Source organism: Melanostigma gelatinosum (assembly GCF_949748355.1).
Source record: "Melanostigma gelatinosum genome assembly, chromosome: 9".
NCBI classification, from domain to species: domain Eukaryota; kingdom Metazoa; phylum Chordata; class Actinopteri; order Perciformes; family Zoarcidae; genus Melanostigma; species Melanostigma gelatinosum.
In genome coordinates this window covers 511,115-532,816 of record NC_136642.1, presented here as the reverse complement: position 1 = coordinate 532,816, position 21,702 = coordinate 511,115, and the positions used below count along the sequence as shown (strand labels likewise).

At 41.1% G+C, this 21,702-nt stretch overlaps 1 protein-coding gene across 2 annotated transcripts in view; it reads left to right on the top strand.

Moving 5' to 3' along the window:
• arhgef2b (rho/rac guanine nucleotide exchange factor (GEF) 2b) overlaps positions 1 to 21,702 on the top strand; it is a 48,032-nt gene that overhangs the window by 18,636 nt on the left and 7,694 nt on the right. For both annotated transcript variants that reach the window (XM_079275819.1, XM_079275818.1), the window contains exons 2-17: positions 393 to 555; positions 2,436 to 2,503; positions 2,617 to 2,680; positions 2,934 to 3,060; positions 3,275 to 3,378; positions 7,414 to 7,557; positions 8,446 to 8,696; positions 9,689 to 9,814; positions 10,293 to 10,410; positions 10,482 to 10,730; positions 10,795 to 10,871; positions 11,191 to 11,363; positions 15,529 to 15,596; positions 17,159 to 17,374; positions 20,933 to 21,010; positions 21,399 to 21,454. In XM_079275819.1, coding sequence (XP_079131945.1) covers positions 393 to 555; positions 2,436 to 2,503; positions 2,617 to 2,680; positions 2,934 to 3,060; positions 3,275 to 3,378; positions 7,414 to 7,557; positions 8,446 to 8,696; positions 9,689 to 9,814; positions 10,293 to 10,410; positions 10,482 to 10,730; positions 10,795 to 10,871; positions 11,191 to 11,363; positions 15,529 to 15,596; positions 17,159 to 17,374; positions 20,933 to 21,010; positions 21,399 to 21,454 — 2,082 coding nt within the window. The remainder of the gene's footprint in view (positions 1 to 392; positions 556 to 2,435; positions 2,504 to 2,616; positions 2,681 to 2,933; positions 3,061 to 3,274; positions 3,379 to 7,413; positions 7,558 to 8,445; positions 8,697 to 9,688; positions 9,815 to 10,292; positions 10,411 to 10,481; positions 10,731 to 10,794; positions 10,872 to 11,190; positions 11,364 to 15,528; positions 15,597 to 17,158; positions 17,375 to 20,932; positions 21,011 to 21,398; positions 21,455 to 21,702) is intronic.

The following is a 21,702-nucleotide window of genomic DNA, read 5'->3' as shown; positions in this document are numbered from 1 at the left end:
TTAGAGTCACACAGACCATAAAGCAGGGTACATCCACAAACCAACTCCAGATGCCAACAAAAGATGGCCGCCTTGTTGGTTAACGTCACGTTACTGTGCTGATCCTTCCGAGCATGACTTTAAATCCTTTTTTAGATTCAGTCTGACTCACCTGACTTTGAGTTCATTATGAGGTCACAGTGCTGGTTTCTATCTGGACTACATCTCCCATGAGGCTTTACTGCTACTGCGAGAGACGTCTGTTGACGATGTTTAAAGTTCCGTTAAATGGAAGCAGCTGATTGGTTGTTTCCAGCTCGTCACTCCAGGACTTTTTGAACCTTTTTCCCAACTTTCCCATGATGCCCTGCTGCTTCCTGTTGTGTGTGTGTAACACGTCCGTCTGTCCTCAGAACAAGGAGAAGGTGCGTCTGAAGGAGCGAGAGAAGGAGGCGCGAGAGAGGGAGGCGCGTTACTCCAACGGCCACCTGTTCACCTCCCTGACGGTGTCGTCCACCACGCTGTGCTCCTCCTGCAACAGGAGCATCACGGCCAAGGAGGCGCTCAGCTGCCCAGGTAATACTAATATATCAGTATTTATACTGCATGTATGTGTGTGCGTGTGTATAAATATATATATACTTATTTATATATCGTACTCAAACACATTCATTCTCTTATTATAATACAGAAGAGGAGAATATGTAACACAATAAATTAAAGACATGGAAAACAAACATGAAGCACAACCTCTGTGTGTGTGTGTGTGTGTGTGAGTATGTGTGTAACAGATGGTGTGTTAATCCTCCTCACAATGAACAGATGTACTTCTTCAGATTTTCAGATTAACACACACGTTATCCTGCGTTGTGATTGGCTGCTGAGATTGAACCCTGAGAAGTGGGTCGAGGGGATATATGTGTTTAATGTGTGTGTGTGTGTGTGTGTGTGTGCGTGTGTGTGACCACAGAAAACAGTGCAGTCTATTTTTTCCTCGTCTTTGCTTTTGTTTCTTTTCAGGAATGTTGACTTTAGATTTCTTTAGAGGTTCTTGGAGATCATAAAAAATGTTCTGAAGATCTTTAAGAACTTTATGGGTCACTGAAGAGGTTCCAGGGTTCTAGTGGAGGTTCTATGGGTCCAGAACCAGAAACCAGCTGCAGAATCTGTTTGTGTGACTTACCGGTGTACTGTGACGTACGGGTGTACTGTGACATACGGGTGTACTGTATCGTACGGGTGTACTGTGAGGTACGGGTGTACTGTATCGTACGGGTGTACTGTGACGTATGGGTGTACTGTGAGGTACGGGTGTACTGTATCGTACGGGTGTACTGTATCGTACGGGTGTACTGTGACGTACGGGTGTACTGTGACGTACGGGTGTACTGTGACATACGGGTGTACTGTATCGTACGGGTGTACTGTGAGGTACGGGTGTACTGTATCGTACGGGTGTACTGTGACGTATGGGTGTACTGTGAGGTACGGGTGTACTGTATCGTACGGGTGTACTGTATCGTACGGGTGTACTGTGACGTACGGGTGTACTGTGACGTACGGGTGTACTGTATCGTACGGGTGTACTGTATCGTACGGGTGTACTGTGAGGTACGGGTGTACTGTATCGTACGGGTGTACTGTGACGTACGGGTGTGCTGTATCGTACGGGTGTGCTGTGACGTACGGGTGTACTGTATTGTACGGGTGTACTGTGACACACGGGTGTACTGTGAGGTACAGGTATACTGTATCGTACGGGTGTACTGTGACGCACGGGTGTACTGTGAGGTACGGGTGTACTGTATCGTACAGGTGTACTGTGACGTACGGGTGTACTGTGATGTACGGGTGTACTGTGACGTACGGGTGTACTCTGACGTACGGGTGTACTGTGAAGTACGGGTGTACTCTGATGTACGGGTGTACTATGAAGTATGGGTATACTGTATCGTACGGGTGTACTGTATCGTACGGGTGTACTGTGACGTACGGGTGTACTCTGATGTACGGGTGTACTATGAAGTACGGGTGTACTGTGACGTACGGGTGTACTGTATCGTACGGGTGTACTGTGACGTACGGGTGTACTCTGATGTACGGGTGTACTGTGACGTACGGGTGTACTCTGACGTACGGGTGTACTGTGAAGTACGGGTGTAATCTGATGTACAGGTGTACTCTGATGTACGGGTGTACTGTATTGTACGGGTGTACTGTGATGTACGGGTGTACTGTGAAGTACGGGTGTACTCTGATGTACGGGTGTACCCTGATGTACGGGTGTACTGTGACCTACGGGTGTACTCTGATGTACGGGTGTACTGTGACCTACGGGTGTACTCTGATGTACGGGTGTACTCTGATGTACAGGTACACAATATGACTAACATTTTTCTGACCAGCTACCTGTCTCTCTCTCTCTCTGTCTGTCTGCCTGCCTGCCTGTCTCTCAGCATGTAACGTCACCATCCATAACCGCTGCAGAGACAGTCTGGCCAGCTGTGCCAAGATGAAGCAACGGGTAAGAACTGTCTAACTGTCTTCACTGACGGACAGGTAACCACCTGTCCGTCTCTCTGGCTGCCTGTCTCTCTGCCTGTCTGTTCTGATTGCCTGTCTGTCTCTCCCTAACAGCAACAGAAGCTGACGCTGTCGAGAAACAGTTCAGCTCTGCAGAACGTCACCATGCGCACCAAAAGTGAGTCAACCCGTCTGTCGGTCTGTCTGTCTGTCACATTGAAGGACACTATCCAGCTACATTGTGGGAATCGTAGGATCCAGTGTTCATTCTGTTTGTGTCTATCAGGATAGAAACTGGTTGTATTTGTTGGATTTATAATCGATCAGATTCTACATGAAATATCTGTGTTGCTTCTTTAAAGGTGAAGAAGAAGAGCATTTCTTCTTCTTCTTCTGTACTTTAATCTTGACATTGTGTTTTGTGTCCTCAGCTCCGATGATGAAGGAGCGTCCCAGCTCGGCCATCTATCCCTCCGACAGTCTTCGTCAGTCTTTGCCCCGACGCGTTCGCTCCGGCCTCTCATTGGCCAAGAGCGTCTCCACCAATAACATCGCAGGGTGAGAGCAAGCTGCCGCCTGATTGGTTGTTGGATGTATTTATCACTCTATATAATATAAGGCCCCCTTCATATTATTATTATTATTATTTTATTTGTCAATTTGTAGTTCAGTTTAATGTGTTTATAGTATTCTATTGAATCATTTCTACTGAGTCTCTCCACCTGTCTGTCTCACTCTCACCTGTCTCTCCCTCCACCTGTCTGTCTCTCAGGATGAGTGAGGAGTCTGTGGGTCTCAGGAGGATTCTGTCTCAGTCCACTGAGTCTCTGAACTTCAGGAGCAGGACTCTGTCCATGGAGTCTCTGACTGACGACGGTCTGTAGCTTTATATCACCTATGTAGAGTTTATGATAATTCATTGTCTTATCAGCACATTATTAGGGCCCGAGCACCGACGTTGTTCTTCAAATGTTTTTTATTCTTCTTCTTATTATTCTGCGTCTTTCAAGGGGAAAAAGAGGTGCTTGGACTACACGTCCATTCTTCAAAATTTGCACAAAATTCAGGATCGGTGAAAATAACAAGGAAATTGAGTCGTTGGGCGAAGGTCGGGCAAAATGAATCGATAGCGCCACCTAGAATGCAGCCCCAACTTCTGGTTTCACCTAGATGTATGACATTTGGTAGGCACATGTATCACATGTGGACTTAAATAAAAGTCTCCTGGGCCATGTCCTAAACCCAACCGGAAGTCAGACATTTTGAATTTTATATGAATTTCTCGTGTCGTTTTTGTCATTTCCAGGCACTCTACTTTAACGAACTCCTCCTCGGGAATTAATCAGATCAACTTCATATTCGGTCAGAACAATCTAAAGACCTATGTGATGAAAAGTTAATCAAAGGTTGTTATTTTGTGAAAGGCCGTTGCCGTGGCAATGCATTCTTCGCCATGTGTGTTTGAGGGGCTAAACATGCTCCAACCAGAACCAAACATGGCACACACATTTGAAATCTTGAATGTTTTCAAATGTGATGTTAATGTTTCAGATTGGCAAGTCGGCTCAATAGCGCCCCCTACAAAATTTCGCCGATGCAGCCCCCGCAGTACGTTTGACATAGGTGTATGAAACTTAGTAAGTACATGTATCACATGGAGACTTAAAGAAAAGTCTCTGGAGACCATACTCTAAAATCAACCAGAAGTCGGCCATTTTGATTTGTGTGTGAATTGTTCGTTGATAACTTGTCGCTATACTTTAACTAGCTCCTCCTAGGGACTTTGTCAGATCCATTTCAAATTTGGTCATTACAATCTAAAGAGCTTTGCAATTAAAAGTTACTCAAAGCTTTACATTTGATGGAATGGCGTAGCCGTGGTGTGGCGGCCATTTTACATGATTCGCCATTAAACAACAAGCTGATGTAACTGGACAAGAAAAGCCTCAAAAGCTGTTGCCAGGAGAAAGAACTGGAAGACATTTGGCAACTCTGAGTTTGATGCAGCCGGTCCTAACGCCACATCTGTCCAAAACTTGCCATACTTGATAACAGTCATGGCCTGAGGATGTCTACAAGCCAATTTTCACTCATAGCGCCACCTACTGGCAACAGGAAGACGTGTGACAAACGGCATCCGATTTACATGATATTTACATGATGTGGTCTATACTTGATGTAGAGCAACATAATACATGTTTGCAAGTGTTCTCTAGTGCCACATAGTGGATACAGGAACTGGTGGAATATTTGCACTCCATAATTTCCAGCGTCACACAGTCCACGCGGGAAAAATACGTTAAACTCCGGGATGCGTTGTCCGATGATCGAAGACATTCATGCTAGCGTCCCACCAGTACCCCGAGAAGCGGGAAGGTGCGAGGGCCCGTACATCGCTGCTTGCAGCTTTAATTATTGTTGGAATACTGTTAAGCATTCCAACTATTGTTATCCTGTTTCTTTATTCCTCTATTTCTTCCGTCCCCCCCTGTTTTTCGTTGCAACGCTTCTTCTTCTTCATTTTTTAAGCTACAGAAACCGTTCAACTATCAAAATGTTCAGCTCCTTCAGCTCATCTCTGCTATGACTTTTTCTATTTCTAACCTTTAAACCTTTTGAATTATTAAGCTTTTAGCAACTTTATTTTTGAATGGGATCTCTATGGAGAATATTTTCAAATCCTCTTAAACTTCTTCAACTTTCAAATCCTTCAACGTCCTCATACTTTCAGCTGTCATACAGACACCATTTCAACTTTCAAATGTTGAGAGAACCCTCAACTATTACCAACATGATTCAGCTTTTTGATATCTTTTAAACTTTTTGAACTCTTCACTCTTCATGTATAATTTCTGGATGTAGAAGTAGCTAATATTGTCCTTGTCGTAGAAAAATTACTGTGGAATCCCACAGATTTCCACATTTGACACGGAAGCCGTTAATTGAGAGGAAAACCAACTTTCTGCTCCATAGAGACCAATGTTAAATTTTGCTTCAAAAACATCTTCCACAGAACACGGTACCCCATTTCTAGATCGCCAGTTAAGCCACAATGTTTTACACTACAGACACAATTTTTACAGGATCTGTTCTTCAACTCATTCTTCCCCTCAATTATTAATATCGGAGCAATAGGAGCTACGGTTATGGGAGTTTTGATGATTTGTTTGAGAGGTGTTTCCCTGTTTTATCTCCATGAAATGGCTTCAGGCACACAGGTGTTTGCGATTGAGCCAATTAGTGATGTTGATGAACACACAGACTCACAGACACACGCGCACATACACTCCTCTCTCTCTCTCTCTCTCTCTCTCTCTCTCTCTCTCTCTCTCTCTCTCTCTCTCTCTCTCTCTCTCTCTCTCTCTCTCTCTCTCTCTCTCTCTCTCTCTCTCTCTCTCGCTCATACAGTCATTCAGGTCTTAGGGATCTTTAGAGGTCTTTCCCCCCTCCTCCAACCCCCCCCCCCCCCCTCCACACACACACGCACACACACACACACACACACACACCCACCCCATTTTAAAATAAAAGCCGCACACACATGATTTGTTGCAGCTGTTACGTGTTGCATCTCGGCCAATCAGACATGAGTATTCTGATAAGTTTCCTGATTCGAGTGACATTTACACACACCGCGACACAAGAGGGAGAGACGAGGAAAGACATGGCAGAGCAGGACAACAGTCATGTAAGCTGTAAAAGATAAAACATCGGACAATCTCCAAATGAGAACGTTTGCCAGAGCTATCAGAGCCTCTCTCTCTCTCTCTCCCTCTCTCTGTCTCTCTCACAAATTCTTTCTTCTCTCTCTCTCTCCCTGTCTATGTCTCTCTCTCATACAGTCATTCAGGTCTTAGAGACTTTTAGAGGAACCCCCCACACACCCCACACCCCATTTCAAAATAAAAGCCCCAGAGAGTGAATTCTAACTGAACTGCTTGTGATGAAGCCTGTCATTTAATAACCTCTGTTTATGTGTCAAACATGATGATTATGTCTCCTCTCCCCCTCCCTCCCCCACCCAGCCCCACCCTTTCAAAATAAAAGCCTCATGGATTAACTGTATTTCAACGTTTCGCTCAAAATTAGGCTTTTTTGTTGAAATAATGAATGCTCTTACTAATACTGCGACAACTACTACTACTGCTAATATTTCTAGTATTACCACTACTACTACAACTTTTGCTGTTGCTACTATTACTACTACTGCTATTGCTATTACTGCTACCATAAATATTATTACTACCACTACTGCTATTACTACCACTACTATTATTACTGATACCACAACTGCTAATACTGCTATTCCTGCTATTACCAGTACTAATAACCAGTACTAATACTACTACAGCTATTAGTACGACTGCTGATACTACTACTTCTACTACTTCTTCTAATTACAAATACTTCGACGACAACTTCTACTACTACTGCTACTACAAATATCACTACTGCTACAACTAGTACTTATTCAAATGCTACTCATACTTATACTGCGAATAATACTTCTACTACTACTACAACAAATATCACTACTGCTGGAATTCTTTTAAGCTACAGAAACCGTTCGAATATCAAAATGTTCAGCTCTTTCAGGAGAGGGGTGACATAACTTCATATTTGTAACATACCTGTGTGTTCAACTTTTTGAATTGTACTTCCTCTCACATACTTTAACATATTCAATGTTTTTAAAGAGTCTCGTCATATTTTATGATGTCATCACCCTTAAAAAAAGATATCAGATGTTGAACTTTAATATCAAAGTTATGAATGAAGCTTTTTGCAATTTTTTTAAAATTGGATATCTATTTTCAGCAATGTTTTTGAGATTCATTTCAGCTTTCAGCATTCCAACGCATTTTCAGCAGGAAATGCATTTTCTAGTTGTTGTTATTGTTGTGTGTGTAGGTGAGTGGTGGTGGAGCCCCCTGCTGGAGGAGCTGCAGGAGGAGGGCAGCTGTGTTCAGCTGGACAGCTGGAGTCTCGTTGTGGAGAAAAACTTCCTGCAGACGCTTCATAAAGATCTGATCAAGAAACAGGACGTCATCTACGGTAAAAAAATATATATCAGATATAAATAAGTATATATACATATATATACATATATATATATATATATATATACATATATGTAAAAATATACATCAATATAAATAAATATAAAATATATATATATTAGTGCTGGGCAACGATTCATCGCATTGTTGTGGTAAAGTTCAACAATAAATTATAAAGTAGTGTATTGCGCACTTTTATTTTAAAGTACTGCTGTATGAACAAAAGGGCAATAACATTTGGTTCACGAGATGCAGGCAGCATGTTTCATACTTAATGTGAATATAATTCATACTTTGTTGGCATCTTATTCTGAAAACCGGATGTTGTCTCACGTTAATGTTTCTGCTAACTTTCAAAGTCCTTCGCTCCCGATCTGTGCGTTAGAATGTGTTTACGGTGAATGTCAGCGTAGAGCTGCACTAACATGTGAGTGTGTGTGACTTTACCAGCGATGTCCAGTCGTCTCCAGGCAGAGCAGCGGAAGCCTTTTCTCTACGGCAACCCTGAAGGGACATCATATCTCTAATGCAAAACCATAAACATGAGACAGTCTGACTACAGGATGTTTGCTGGCTTTATCCCACTGTTCTTGTCATCCTCTTGTTGTTATGTCTATGTATTGTCTCTTGTCTTTCAGTTTTAAAAAAAAGAAAAAAATAATTAATTTGTTTTTATTTAAAAAATGCGTTAACGCACAGAAAAATAATTGTCTGAGTTAATTAATGAAATGTTAGCGAAATTAACGCGTGAACTTGCCCAGCGCTAATATACATATATAAATATACATCAATATAAATATAAAATATATAAATATAAATATATATAAAATATATATATATATATATCTGCTGACCGTCAGCATAAACATCTTCTGTCCCTCAGAGTTGATCCAGACTGAGTTCCACCACGTACGGACCCTGAGGATCATGGAGGGTGTGTACCGGAGGGGGATGCTGGAGGAGGTGATGCTGGAGGCGGCCGTGGTTCACACCATCTTCCCCTGTCTGGACCAGCTGCTGGAGTGGCACTCGGCCTTCCTGTCAGAGCTGCTGAGCCGCAGGAGGGAGGGTCTGACGGAGGGGAGCTCCTCCAACTTCACCGTCCGCTGCATCGGAGACCTGCTGCTCAGACAGGTACCTGAACACCACACGTGGTCAGAGAGACCTGCTGCTCAGACAGGTACCTGAACACCACACGTGGTCAGAGAGACCTGCTGCTCAGACAGGTACCTGAACACCACACGTGGTCAGAGAGACCTGCTGCTCAGACGGGTACCTGAACACCACACGTGGTCAGAGAGACCTGCTGCTCAGACGGGTACCTGAACACCACACGTGGTCAGAGAGACCTGCTGCTCAGACAGGTACCTGAACACCACACGTGGTCAGACGTCAAACAGCTTCTCCTGCTGGACGTCTTCAATCATTACTGTTACGATCAATCCTTCTACTTCCTCTCACATACTTTAACATATTCAATGTTTTTAAAGAGTCCCGTCATATTTTATGACGTCATCACCCTTAAAAAAAGATATCAGATGTTGAACTTTAATATCAAAGTTATGAATGAAGCTTCTACTCAAAGAATAGTGATAGAAGAAGAAGACCCTTAAACCTGAGAACCAGGAAGTAAAGTTAAATCAAATACTTAAAATGTCCCTTTAACTAACAACTGTGTGTGCGTCTGTGTGCGTCTGTGTGTGTCTGTGTGTGTGTCTGTGTGTGTGTCTGTGTCTCTGTGTGTGTGTCTGTGTGTCTGTGTGTGTGTGTGTGCGTGTGTGTGTGTCTGTGTGCGTGTGTGTGTGTGTCTGTGCGTGTGTGTGTGTGTGTGCGTGTGTGTGTGTCTGTGTGTGTGTGTGTGTGTGTGTCTGTGTGTGTGTGTGTGTGTGTGTCTGTGTGCATGTGTGTGTGTGTCTGTGTGTGTGTGTCTGTGTGTGTGTGTGCGTGTGTGTGCGTGTGTGTGTGTCTGTGTGCATGTGTGTGTGTCTGTGTGTGTGTGTGTGTCTGTGTGTGTCTGTGTGTGTGTGTGTGTGTGTGTGTGTGTGTCTGTGTGTGTGTGTGTGTCTGTGTGTGTGTGTGTGTGTCTGTGTGTGTGTGTGTGTGTGTGTGTGTGTGTGTGTGTGTAGTTCTCAGGTCAGTGTGCAGACGACATGAAGAAACTTTACTCTGAGTTCTGCAGTCGACACCCGAAAGCTGTGAAACTCTACAAAGAAGTTTTAACTCGAGAACGAAGGCTGCAGCAGTTTGTCAGGGTGAGGACCAGGACCACAATCTGGACCAGGAACAGGATTTGAGTCTGGACCTGGAACTAGACCCAGTTTAGAGGGCTTTAGAACGTTAGTCTGGTTTAATCTGGTTCAAACAGCTAGGCCTGGTTTAGACTGGACCTGGTTCAGAAAATACCTGGTTTAGACTAGACCTGGTTTAGACTAGACCTGGTTTAGACTCGTCCTGGTTTAGTGGTGTAGATCAAAATTAATACCAGTTTATTTATCTGGTCAGGTTTGGACCTGAGCTTCAAACCTGGTTTTGTTGATTCAGGTCCATTAAATCTGGTTCAGACCTAGTTTACACTTGAGACTGGTTTAGCCTGATCTTAGTCAAAGTCCAGGTCCTGGTTTAGTCTTGTTCCTCCAGATCTAGACCTGGGTTTGCTCCAGTAGAGATTAAGGTCTGGACTGGTGTAGACTGGTGTGTGTTGATGTTCTCTCTCCATCCCATAATGCTCAGCGAGCCGGACGTGGTCCTCTGCTGCGTCGTCATGGCGTCCAGGAGTGCATCCTGCTGGTGACTCAGCGAATCACAAAGTACCCGGTCCTCATCCAGCGGATCCTCGACAACACCAAAGGTACTGTGACCTCTGATGACCTGTGACCTCTGACCCTCTGACCTTTAATAACCGTTAATGACCTCTTACAGGTAATGAAGAGGAGGCACAGGCGTTGAGACGAGCTCTGGTCCTCCTGAAGGAGCTGATCGGCTCGGTGGACCAGGAGGTGCTGGAGCTGGACCGGACCAGGAGGCTCCAGGAGATCCAGGCCCGTCTGGACCCCCGGGCTCAGACGGAGGTCCGAGGAGGAGGAGTCTTCATGGGCGGAGAGCTGCTGAGGAGGAGGCTGCTCCACGAGGGGGCGCTCCTCTGGAAGGTCCAGGGCTCCAGGATGAAAGGTAGCGTCACCTGTTTACCTGCTGTGATGTCATACCGAGCTCACACCTGTGTGTTTGTCTCCAGATGTGCAGGTCCTGCTGATGTCAGACATCTTGGTTTTCCTTCAGGAGAAAGATCAGAAGTTCACCTTCGCGTCACTGGTGAGTCACACCTGGTGACACCTGCACCTCCTCATGTGCCTCCTCCTCCTGAGTGGCAACTGTGTAGCATTAAAGCATGGTGGAATTAACAAGATAGCTAACCAGCAGACAGTTAGCTAGCTTGCTAATTGTACACTGGATACAGAAAATAAACTGAACAGTGGCTGGTGTAACGGTCCCCAGCTAACTAGCTAACTAACTAGCCAGTCATCCGTCTCCAGAGCTGCGTCCCATAACAACTAACAACAATCCCCATTTTCTTTTGGACTAGAAAAAGGTCTCACCTGTCTGTCTCCCTGACCATATACCTGTCTCTCAGGACAAGTCTCCGGTGGTCTCTCTGAATAACCTGATCGTCAGAGACATAGCCAATCAGGAGCGAGGGATGTACCTGATCAGTGCCTCCACCCCTCCAGAGATGTACGAGCTGCATGCTTCATCCAAAGAAGGCCGGAAGACCTGGATGAGCCGCATCCAGCAGACTGCTCTCAGGTCAGTACCTCATATAGTACTTCATAGTACCTCATAGTACCTCATATAGTACCTCACAGTACCTCATATAGTACCTCACAGTACCATATAGTACCTCATAGTACCTCACAGTAGTGCTGGGCGGTATGACCAAAAATGTGTATCACGGTATTTAGTAAGATTCTGTCGGTTTCACGGTATATCACGGTATTTTTTTTTTTTTTTCGCGTTAACGCATTAATTAATTAATGCCGAAAACTAACACAAGAACCGTCCAACCAACTGGCCGGCCAACCGGCCAGCGAGCGGTGAACATCTGTTTGTGTGGCATCTCTTCTGTCACTTCCTGTTTCCTTCACCTACATTCCCCTGGGTCCTAAGTCCCTCCATTTACAGCTTCTTATCACCCTCTATGTACCAACGTACATTTATAATAATTACCACACATATTACGGTAATCAGCGTTGCATATGTGTCTGACCAAAATACCAAAAAAAGCATCCGAGGACCGTAATCGCACACACTCTTCGTATTCCAACACATGTTTTCGGGTGAGGTGATGGAGTAAATTGCTAGTGTTGCCACCAGAGGCAATAACAGCGGCTCGACAAACTTTGCAATATATCGTCTTTTGATCTACGTCGGATTTTTTAAAACCAAAAAACCTCCAAACAGCAGACGCACCTCCTCTGTCCTGCATCGCTCTGTTCTGTTCTTTAATGTAGCGACGGAGCTTCTTCCAGCTGTTAGCAGACTGTTGTGCTAGCGGGCTAGCTAGCTAGTGTTGAGTCTTGAACAAAGGATGAAGAGCTGCAAGGCCGCAGGACCTCTCTCCGCTGCGAACGTCTTACTGTGCACGCGCAGCGGAAAAACGAGCTGGAACCGGTTCAAAATTAAAAACAATATTTAATGTACGACACGAAATTCACTTACAAACTGAATTAACTATCAATAGTAATGTTCTCGAGAGCAGAGACCACATACACGCATCACCTCACAGTCCGGCGCGGCCGGTTAGCTGAAAAAGCAAGCTGCAGTGATCTGAGGTAAACTCCCTCAAACATTGTCTTTTGTATCCCCTGAGAGTCGGAAAGTGTCCGAAACTGTCATAAAACGTGTGAATGATCCTCCGTGGCGATTAGTGATTGGCTCCATTTGAATTCTGTCCCCTCCCATGATCGATCCTTTAGCAAAACATCTTGGCTCCACCTCTCCGTCGTGGTCAGTTTTGGCTTTTGACCCGTCCCACTGGCTCCTCCTCCATCGATGAGGTCGCCTCCATTTGCTGCTGCATGTCTGTGAAACCTCTCTCAGAATCCCTGTCTGACCCTCAAGACTTAGTGTTTTAATACCTACAGTGACTATACTTCTATGATTTAATACATTCAATGAGTACTGTAACATATAATATCCTCTATAAGTGAGGATATTGTAAATACAATACATTCCATATGGAAACATATTGTGACTAACATATTTATTATTGTGACACTTCTACTCACCACTTAGAGTGCTATCTAGTCCCACTAATAATGTTAAGACTGAAATCAACACTGAAATCTTTCACACGAGCGAGCTGTACCCAGCATGCAGTTCGGCGGTGTAATTTTATAAATGTATAATTATTAGTGTCACAAACTGTTGTGTCGTGGTGTTTAGTTGTGACAGAGCATCAGTTGCGGGTTATTAATTGTTGTTATGACCATGACTAGAGGTCACTCTCAACACACTCACGATAACTAGCTCTGACTGTAGCGCTGTTAGCAGCGAACAATATATTCTGCTGCTGCCTGTTGGAGACAGACAGCAGTTGTTTCGGCTGTGCACCGTATGCCGGTGTGTGAAAAACACAATGAAAAGTACACTATGAAGTATACTACGAAGTACACTATGAAGTACACTACGAAGTACATTATGAAGTTCTCTCTGAAGTCCATTATGAAGTACACTATGAAGTACATTATGAAGTTCACGATGAAGTACATTATGAAGTACACGATGAAGTACACTATGTAGTACACTATGAAGTTCACTTTGAAGTACATTATAAAGTACACAACGTAGTTCACTCCGAAGTACACGATGAAGTTCACTACGAAGTACACTACGATGTTCACTACGAAATACATTACGAAGTACACTACGACGTTCACTACGAAGTACATTACGAAGTACACTATGAAGTTCACCCTGAAGTACACTATGAAGTACACTGTGAAGTTCAGTATGAAGTTCACCATGAAGTTCACTGTGAAGTACACTGTGAAGTACATTATGAAGTACACAAAGATGTTCACGATGAAGTACACTATGAAGTTCACTCTGAAGTACATTATGAAGTACATTATGAAGTACACTACGGAGTACACGATGCAGTTCACTATGAAGTTCACTACGAAGTACACTACGAAGTTCACGATGCAGTTCACTTTGAAGTTCACTCTGAAGTACACTATGAAGTACACTATGAAGTACACCACAAAGTTCACTCCGAAGTACACGATGAAGTTCACTACGAAGTACACTACGAAGTTCACTACGAAGTACATTACGAAGTACACTATGAAGTTCACTGTGAAGTTCAGTATGAAGTTCACCATGAAGTTCACTGTGAAGTACACTGTGAAGTACATTATGAAGTACACAAAGATGTTCACGATGAAGTACACTATGAAGTTCACTCTGAAGTACATTATGAAGTACACTACGAAGTTCACTCTGAAGTACACTGAAGTACACTTTGAAGTACATTACGAAGTACACTACGATGTTCACTATGAAGTACATTACAAAGTACACTACGAAGTTCACTGTGAAGTACACTATGAAGTTCACTCTGAAGTACACTATGAAGTTCACTATGAAGTTCACTCTGAAGTTCACTGTGAAGTACACTGCGAAGTACATTATGAAGTACACAAAGAAGTGCACTATGAAGTACACTATGAAGTTCACTCTGAAGTACATTATGAAGTACACTATGAAGTTCACTCTGAAGTACACTATGAATTACACTACGAAGTACACTGCGAAGTACACTACGCAGTTCACTTTGAAGTTCACTATAAAGTATACTATGAAGTACACTGTGAAGTTCACTACGAAGTTCACTACGAAGTACACTACGAAGTATATTTTGAAGTACACTACGAAGTTCACAATGAAGTACACTACGAAGCTCACTACGAAGTACATTACGAAGTACACGACGAAGTTCACCACGAAGTTCACTGCGAAGTTCACTCTGAAGTACACTATGAAGTACACTATGAAGTACACTTTGAAGTTCACTATGAATTACACTACGAAGTACACGACGAAGTACACTAAGAAGTTCACTATGCAGTTCACTATGAAGTTCACTATGCAGTTCACTATGAAGTTCACTGTGAAGTACACTGTGAAGTACACTATGAAGTTCACTCTGAAGTTCACTGTGAAGTACACTGTGAAGTACATTATGAAGTACACAAAGAAGTGCACTATGAAGTACACTATGAAGTTCACTCTGAAGTACATTATGAAGTACACTATGAAGTTCACTCTGAAGTACACTATGAAGTACACTATGAAGTACACTTTGAAGTTCACTATGAATTACACTACGAAGTACACTACGAAGTTCACTTTGAAGTTCACTCTGAAGTAAACTATGAAGTACATTATGAAATACACTATAAAGTATACTATGAAGTACACTGTGACGTTCACTATGAAGTACACTATGAAGTTCACTATGAAGTTCACTCTGAAGTAAACTATGAAGTAAACTATGAAGTACATTTTGAAGTACACTACGAAGTTCACTGTGAAGTACACTACGAAGCTCACTACGAAGTACATTACGAAGTACACGACGAAGTTCACTGCAAAGTTCACTGCGAAGTTCACTATGAAGTTCACGATGAAGTACACTATGAAGTACATTATGAAGTACACTACGAAGTACATTGCAAAGTACACTATGAAGTTCACTATGCAGTTCACTATGAAGTTCACTACGAAGTACACGGCGAAGTTCACCACGAAGTTCACTGCGAAGTTCACTATGAAGTTCACGATGAAGTACATTATGAAGTACATTATGAAGTACACTATGAAGTACACTATGAAGTTCCTTATGAAGTTCACTATGAAGTACACTATGAAGTATATTATGAAGTAATTAATGTGTTTTTTTCTGCAGATGTCCGTCCAGAGACGAGTTTCCTCTCATCGAGACTGAAGACAAAGCTTTACTGCGCAGACTCAGAGGTACTACAGCTCCTCCTCATTCACCTCCTACACCTCATCCTACAGCTCCTCCTCATTCACCTCCTACACCTCATCCTACAGCTCCTCCTCCTCATTCACCTCCTACACCTCATCCTACAGCTCCTCCTCATTCACCTCCTACACCTCATCCTACAGCTCCTCCTCCTCATTCACCTCCTACACCTCATCCTACAGCTCCTCCTCATTCACCTCCTACACCTCATCCTACAGCTCCTCCTCATTCACCTCCTACACCTCATCCTACAGCTCCTCCTCCTCATTCACCTCCTACACCTCATCCTACAGCTCCTCCTCCTCATTCACCTCCTACACCTCATCCTACAGCTCCTCCTCATTCACCCATACACCTCATCCTACAGTACCTCCTCCTCATTCACCTCCTACACCTCATCCTACAGCTCCTCCTCCTCATTCACCTCCTACACCTCATCCTACAGCTCCTCCTCCTCATTCACCTCCTACACCTCATCCTACAGCTCCTCCTCCTCATTCACCCATACACCTCATCCTACAGTACCTCCTCCTCATTCACCTCCTACACCTCATCCTACAGCTCCTCCTCATTCACCTCCTACACCTCATCCTACAGCTCCTCCTCATTCACCTCCTACACCTCATCCTACAGCTCCTCCTCCTCATTCACCTCCTACACCTCATCCTACAGCTCCTCCTCATTCACCCATACACCTCATCCTACAGTACCTCCTCCTCATTCACCTCCTACACCTCATCCTACAGCTCCTCCTCCTCATTCACCTCCTACACCTCATCCTACAGCTCCTCCTCCTCATTCACCTCCTACACCTCATCCTACAGCTCCTCCTCCTCATTCACCCATACACCTCATCCTACAGTACCTCCTCCTCATTCACCTCCTACACCTCATCCTACAGCTCCTCCTCCTCATTCACCTCCTACACCTCATCCTACAGTACCTCCTCCTCATTCACCTCCTACACCTCATCCTACAGCTCCTCCTCATTCACCTCCTACACCTCATCCTACAGCTCCTCCTCATTCACCTCCTACACCTCATCCTACAGCTCCTCCTCATTCACCTCCTACACCTCATCCTACAGCTCCTCCTCCTCATTCACCTCCTACACCTCATCCTACAGCTCCTCCTCATTCACCTCCTACACCTCATCCTACAGCTCCTCCTCCTCATTCACCTCCTACACCTCATCCTACAGCTCCTCCTCATTCACCTCCTACACCTCATCCTACAGCTCCTCCTCATTCACCTCCTACACCTCATCCTACAGCTCCTCCTACTCATTCACCTCCTACACCTCATCCTACAGCTCCTCCTCCTCATTCACCTCCTACACCTCATCCTACAGCTCCTCCTCCCTATTCACCTCCTACACCTCATCCTACAGCTCCTCCTCATTCACCTCCTACACCTCATCCTACAGCTCCTCCTCCTCATTCACCTCCTACACCTCATCCTACAGCTCCTCCTCATTCACCTCCTACACCTCATCCTACACCTCCTCCTCCTACTTCAGATGTGATTCAACATATTTCCTCCTCCTCAGCTGACATCCAGCAGAAGGACAGGGAGGTGCTGGAGCTCCTCCAGGAGCGAGTGACTCTGTTTTCTGACCTGGTGGAGGCGACAGGAAGAGGAGGAGGAGATGAAGAAGGAGGTGTGGAGCTCAGCAGCACCTCCTCCTCCTGCAGGAATCTGTTCAGGGCAGACACTCCTCACGCTCCTCAGGCGGAGCCGCTCCTCACCTCCTCCATCACTGAGGGTGAGTCTCCTTCTTCTCCTTTTTCTCCTACTTCTCTTTTTCAGATTAAACCTCATAATCAAACCAAACTATATGTCTGTGTACACAGATATATATATATATATTAATGTACATATATATATTTTTTTTATTCAAACGTATTGTTCGGTTGGTCATGCGTACCGAACCGTGAGCCTCGTACCGAACGGTTCAATACGAATACGCGTACCGTTACACCCCTAATATGTGTAAACATATACACATATGTATATGTTTAGGGGTGGGGGAAAAAATCGAGACAGCATAGTATCGCGATATTTTTTCGTGGTGATATTGTATCGATACACGGACGCCAAGTATCGATCTTTTATGATATGAACTATTAAAAAAAAAGATTTTTATTTATCTCTATTAACTCTAATATCCTACTTATACACGTTATAGTTCATATACTGAGTTATATAACTCTAATATCCTACTTATACACGTTATAGTTCATATACTGAGTTATATAACTTTAATATCCTACTTATACACGTTATAGTTCATATACTGATTTATATAACTCTAATATCCTACTTATACAAGTTATAGTTCATATACTGAGTTATATAACTTTAATATCCTACTTATACAAGTTATAGTTCATATACTGATTTATATAACTCTAATATCCTACTTATACAAGTTATAGTTCATATACTGAGTTATATAACTCTAATATCCTACTTATATAAGTTATAGTTCATACACTGAGTTATATAACTCTAATATCATACTTATATAAGTTATAGTTCATATACTGAGTTATATAACTCTAATATCATACTTATATAAGTTATAGTTCATATACTGAGTTATATAACTCTAATATACTTATATAAGTTATAGTTCATATACTGAGTTATATAACTCTAATATCCTACTTATACAAGTTATAGTTCATATACCGAGTTATATAACGCTAATATCCTACTTATACAAGTTACAGTTCATATACTGAGTTATATAACTCTAATATCATACTTATATAAGTTATAGTTCATATACTGAGTTATATAACTCTAATATCATACTTATATAAGTTATAGTTCATATACTGAGTTATATAACTCTAATATCATACTTATATAAGTTATAGTTCATACACTGAGTTATATAACTTTAATATCCTACTTATACACGTTATAGTTCATATACTGATTTATATAACTCTAATATCCTACTTATACAAGTTATAGTTCATATACTGAGTTATATAACTCTAATATCCTACTTATATAAGTTATAGTTCATACACTGAGTTATATAACTCTAATATCATACTTATATAAGTTATAGTTCATATACTGAGTTATATAACTCTAATATCATACTTATATAAGTTATAGTTCATATACTGAGTTATATAACTCTAATATCATACTTATATAAGTTATAGTTCATATACTGAGTTATATAACTCTAATATCCTACTTATACAAGTTATAGTTCATATACCGAGTTATATAACGCTAATATCCTACTTATACAAGTTACAGTTCATATACCGAGTTATATAACTCTAATATCATACTTATATAAGTTATAGTTCATACACTGAGTTATATAACTCTAATATCATACTTATACAAGTTATAGTTCATATACTGAGTTATATAACTCTAATATCATACTTATACAAGTTATAGTTCATATACTGAGTTATATAACTCTAATATCATACTTATACACGTTATAGTTCATATACTGAGTTATATAACTCTAATATCATACTTATACAAGTTATAGTTCATATACTGAGTTATATAACTCTAATATCATACTTATACAAGTTATAGTTCATATACCGAGTTATATAACGCTAATATCCTACTTATACAAGTTATAGTTCATATACCGAGTTATATAACGCTAATATCCTACTTATACTAGTTATAGTTCATATACTGAGTTATATAACTCTAATATCCTACTTATATAAGTTATAGTTCATATACTGAGTTATATAACGCTAATATCCTACTTATACAAGTTACAGTTCATATACTGAGTTATATAACTCTAATATCCTACTTATACAAGTTATAGTTCATATACTGAGTTATATAACTCTAATATCCTACTTATACAAGTTATAGTTCATATACTGAGTTATATAACTCTAATATCATACTTATACAAGTTATAGTTCATATACTGAGTTATATAACTCTAATATCATACTTATACAAGTTATAGTTCATATACTGAGTTATATAACTCTAATATCATACTTATATAAGTTATAGTTCATATACTGAGTTATATAACTCTAATATCATACTTATACAAGTTATAGTTCATATACTGAGTTATATAACTCTAATATCCTACTTATACAAGTTATAGTTCATATACTGAGTTATATAACTCTAATATCCTACTTATACAAGTTATAGTTCATATACTGAGTTATATAACTCTAATATCCTACTTATACAAGTTATAGTTCATATGCTGAGTTATATAACTCTAATATCCTACTTATACACGTTATAGTTCATATACTGAGTTATATAACTCTAATATCCTACTTATACAAGTTATAGTTCATATACTGAGTTATATAACTCTAATATCCTACTTATACAAGTTATAGTTCATATGCTGAGTTATATAACTCTAATATCCTACTTATACACGTTATAGTTCATATACTGAGTTATATAACTCTAATATCCTACTTATACAAGTTATAGTTCATATGCTGAGTTATATAACTCTAATATCCTACTTATACAAGTTATAGTTCATATACTGAGTTATATAACGCTAATATCCTACTTATACAAGTTATAGTTCATATACTGAGTTATATAACTCTAATATCCTACTTATACACGTTATAGTTCATATACTGAGTTATATAACGCTAATATCCTACTTATACAAGTTATACTGAGTTATATAACTCTAATATCATACTTATATGAGTTATAGTTCATATGCAGAGTCCACACGTTTGCATTTAGTTCAGTTGGACGATGTAGTAACACAAACAGTTCAGTTTGTCAGGTTCATGCAACATTCATGACATTGTTGGTCAGTCTGTCTGCTCGACGATCATATTCTGCTGCAACAAAAATGATTGAAGTGAGATGAACAGACTGAAAACTTGATCTTATCAAATAAAACATGTTGACACAGTTTTCCTTTGGGGACATCATTTGAAGTGGAAAAAAGTAATAAATCGCAATATAGGCCTATGTTATCACAATACTCAGAATATCGCAGTATCGTGATAATATCGTATCGCGGGACCTCTGGTGATTCCCACCCCTAATATGTATATGTGTATATATATATATATACATATGTACATATATACACATATATATGTACATATATACATATGTATATACATATACATATGTATATATGTACATATGTATGTGTATATGTAAAAGTGAAAGTGAAGGTTTGAGTTCGAGCACAGACCACATATCAGCTGTTATCACAATACAGAAAGTAATCACAGACATATACATATCTATGTATATCTGTATATCTGTATATTTATCTCTTTATTTCTTTTAGTGGACAAACTGACTGAACTTCTGCTGAACTCCAACGTCCACAAATCCTTCGTAACCAACGGCAACCAGGAGCTCAGAAGTGAGTTCCCATAACCTAGGTTTTATTTTATTTTATTGTTTTATGTTGATATTTAGAAAAGCAGAAATGATCACATTTAAGAAGAAAATGTTTTTTTTGCTCAAAAATAACTAAATTATTAAAGCTGCTGATCAACGTCTTTGTGTCCTTGTGTCGATGTGTCTTTGTGTCCATGTCTTTGTGTCTTTGTCTCTTTGTGTCTTTGTCTCTTTGTCTCTTTGTGTCCATGTGTCTGTGTCTGTGTGTCCATGTGTCTGTCTGTGTCCTTGTGTCTATGTCTCTTTGTGTCTTTGTCTCTTTGTGTCTTTGTGTCTGTGTGTCCATGTGTCTGTCTGTGTCCTTGTGTCTATGTCTCTTTGTGTCTTTGTCTCTTTGTGTCTCCTCCCAGATGGAGACTCTGGTTCTCTGAACGGTTCCTTTGAGATCAACAGCAGCTCCTCAAAGGTAAAAATCACCTTTTTCACTTTATTTAAACTAAAACAATGAAAACTCATTTAAAAACAAAAACATATTCAGGTGAAGTTTAATGATATGTTACAATATATAGTGTATACAGAACATGATGTTGTGGTGAACTTCAGCCTACAACAACAGGTTTAAGTGGCCAAACTTCTTCTTCTTCACTTGTTCTTAAATCATAAACACGCGGCAGGTTTTCCTCCGTAGTGAACAGAAACATGTAAAGTCATCAT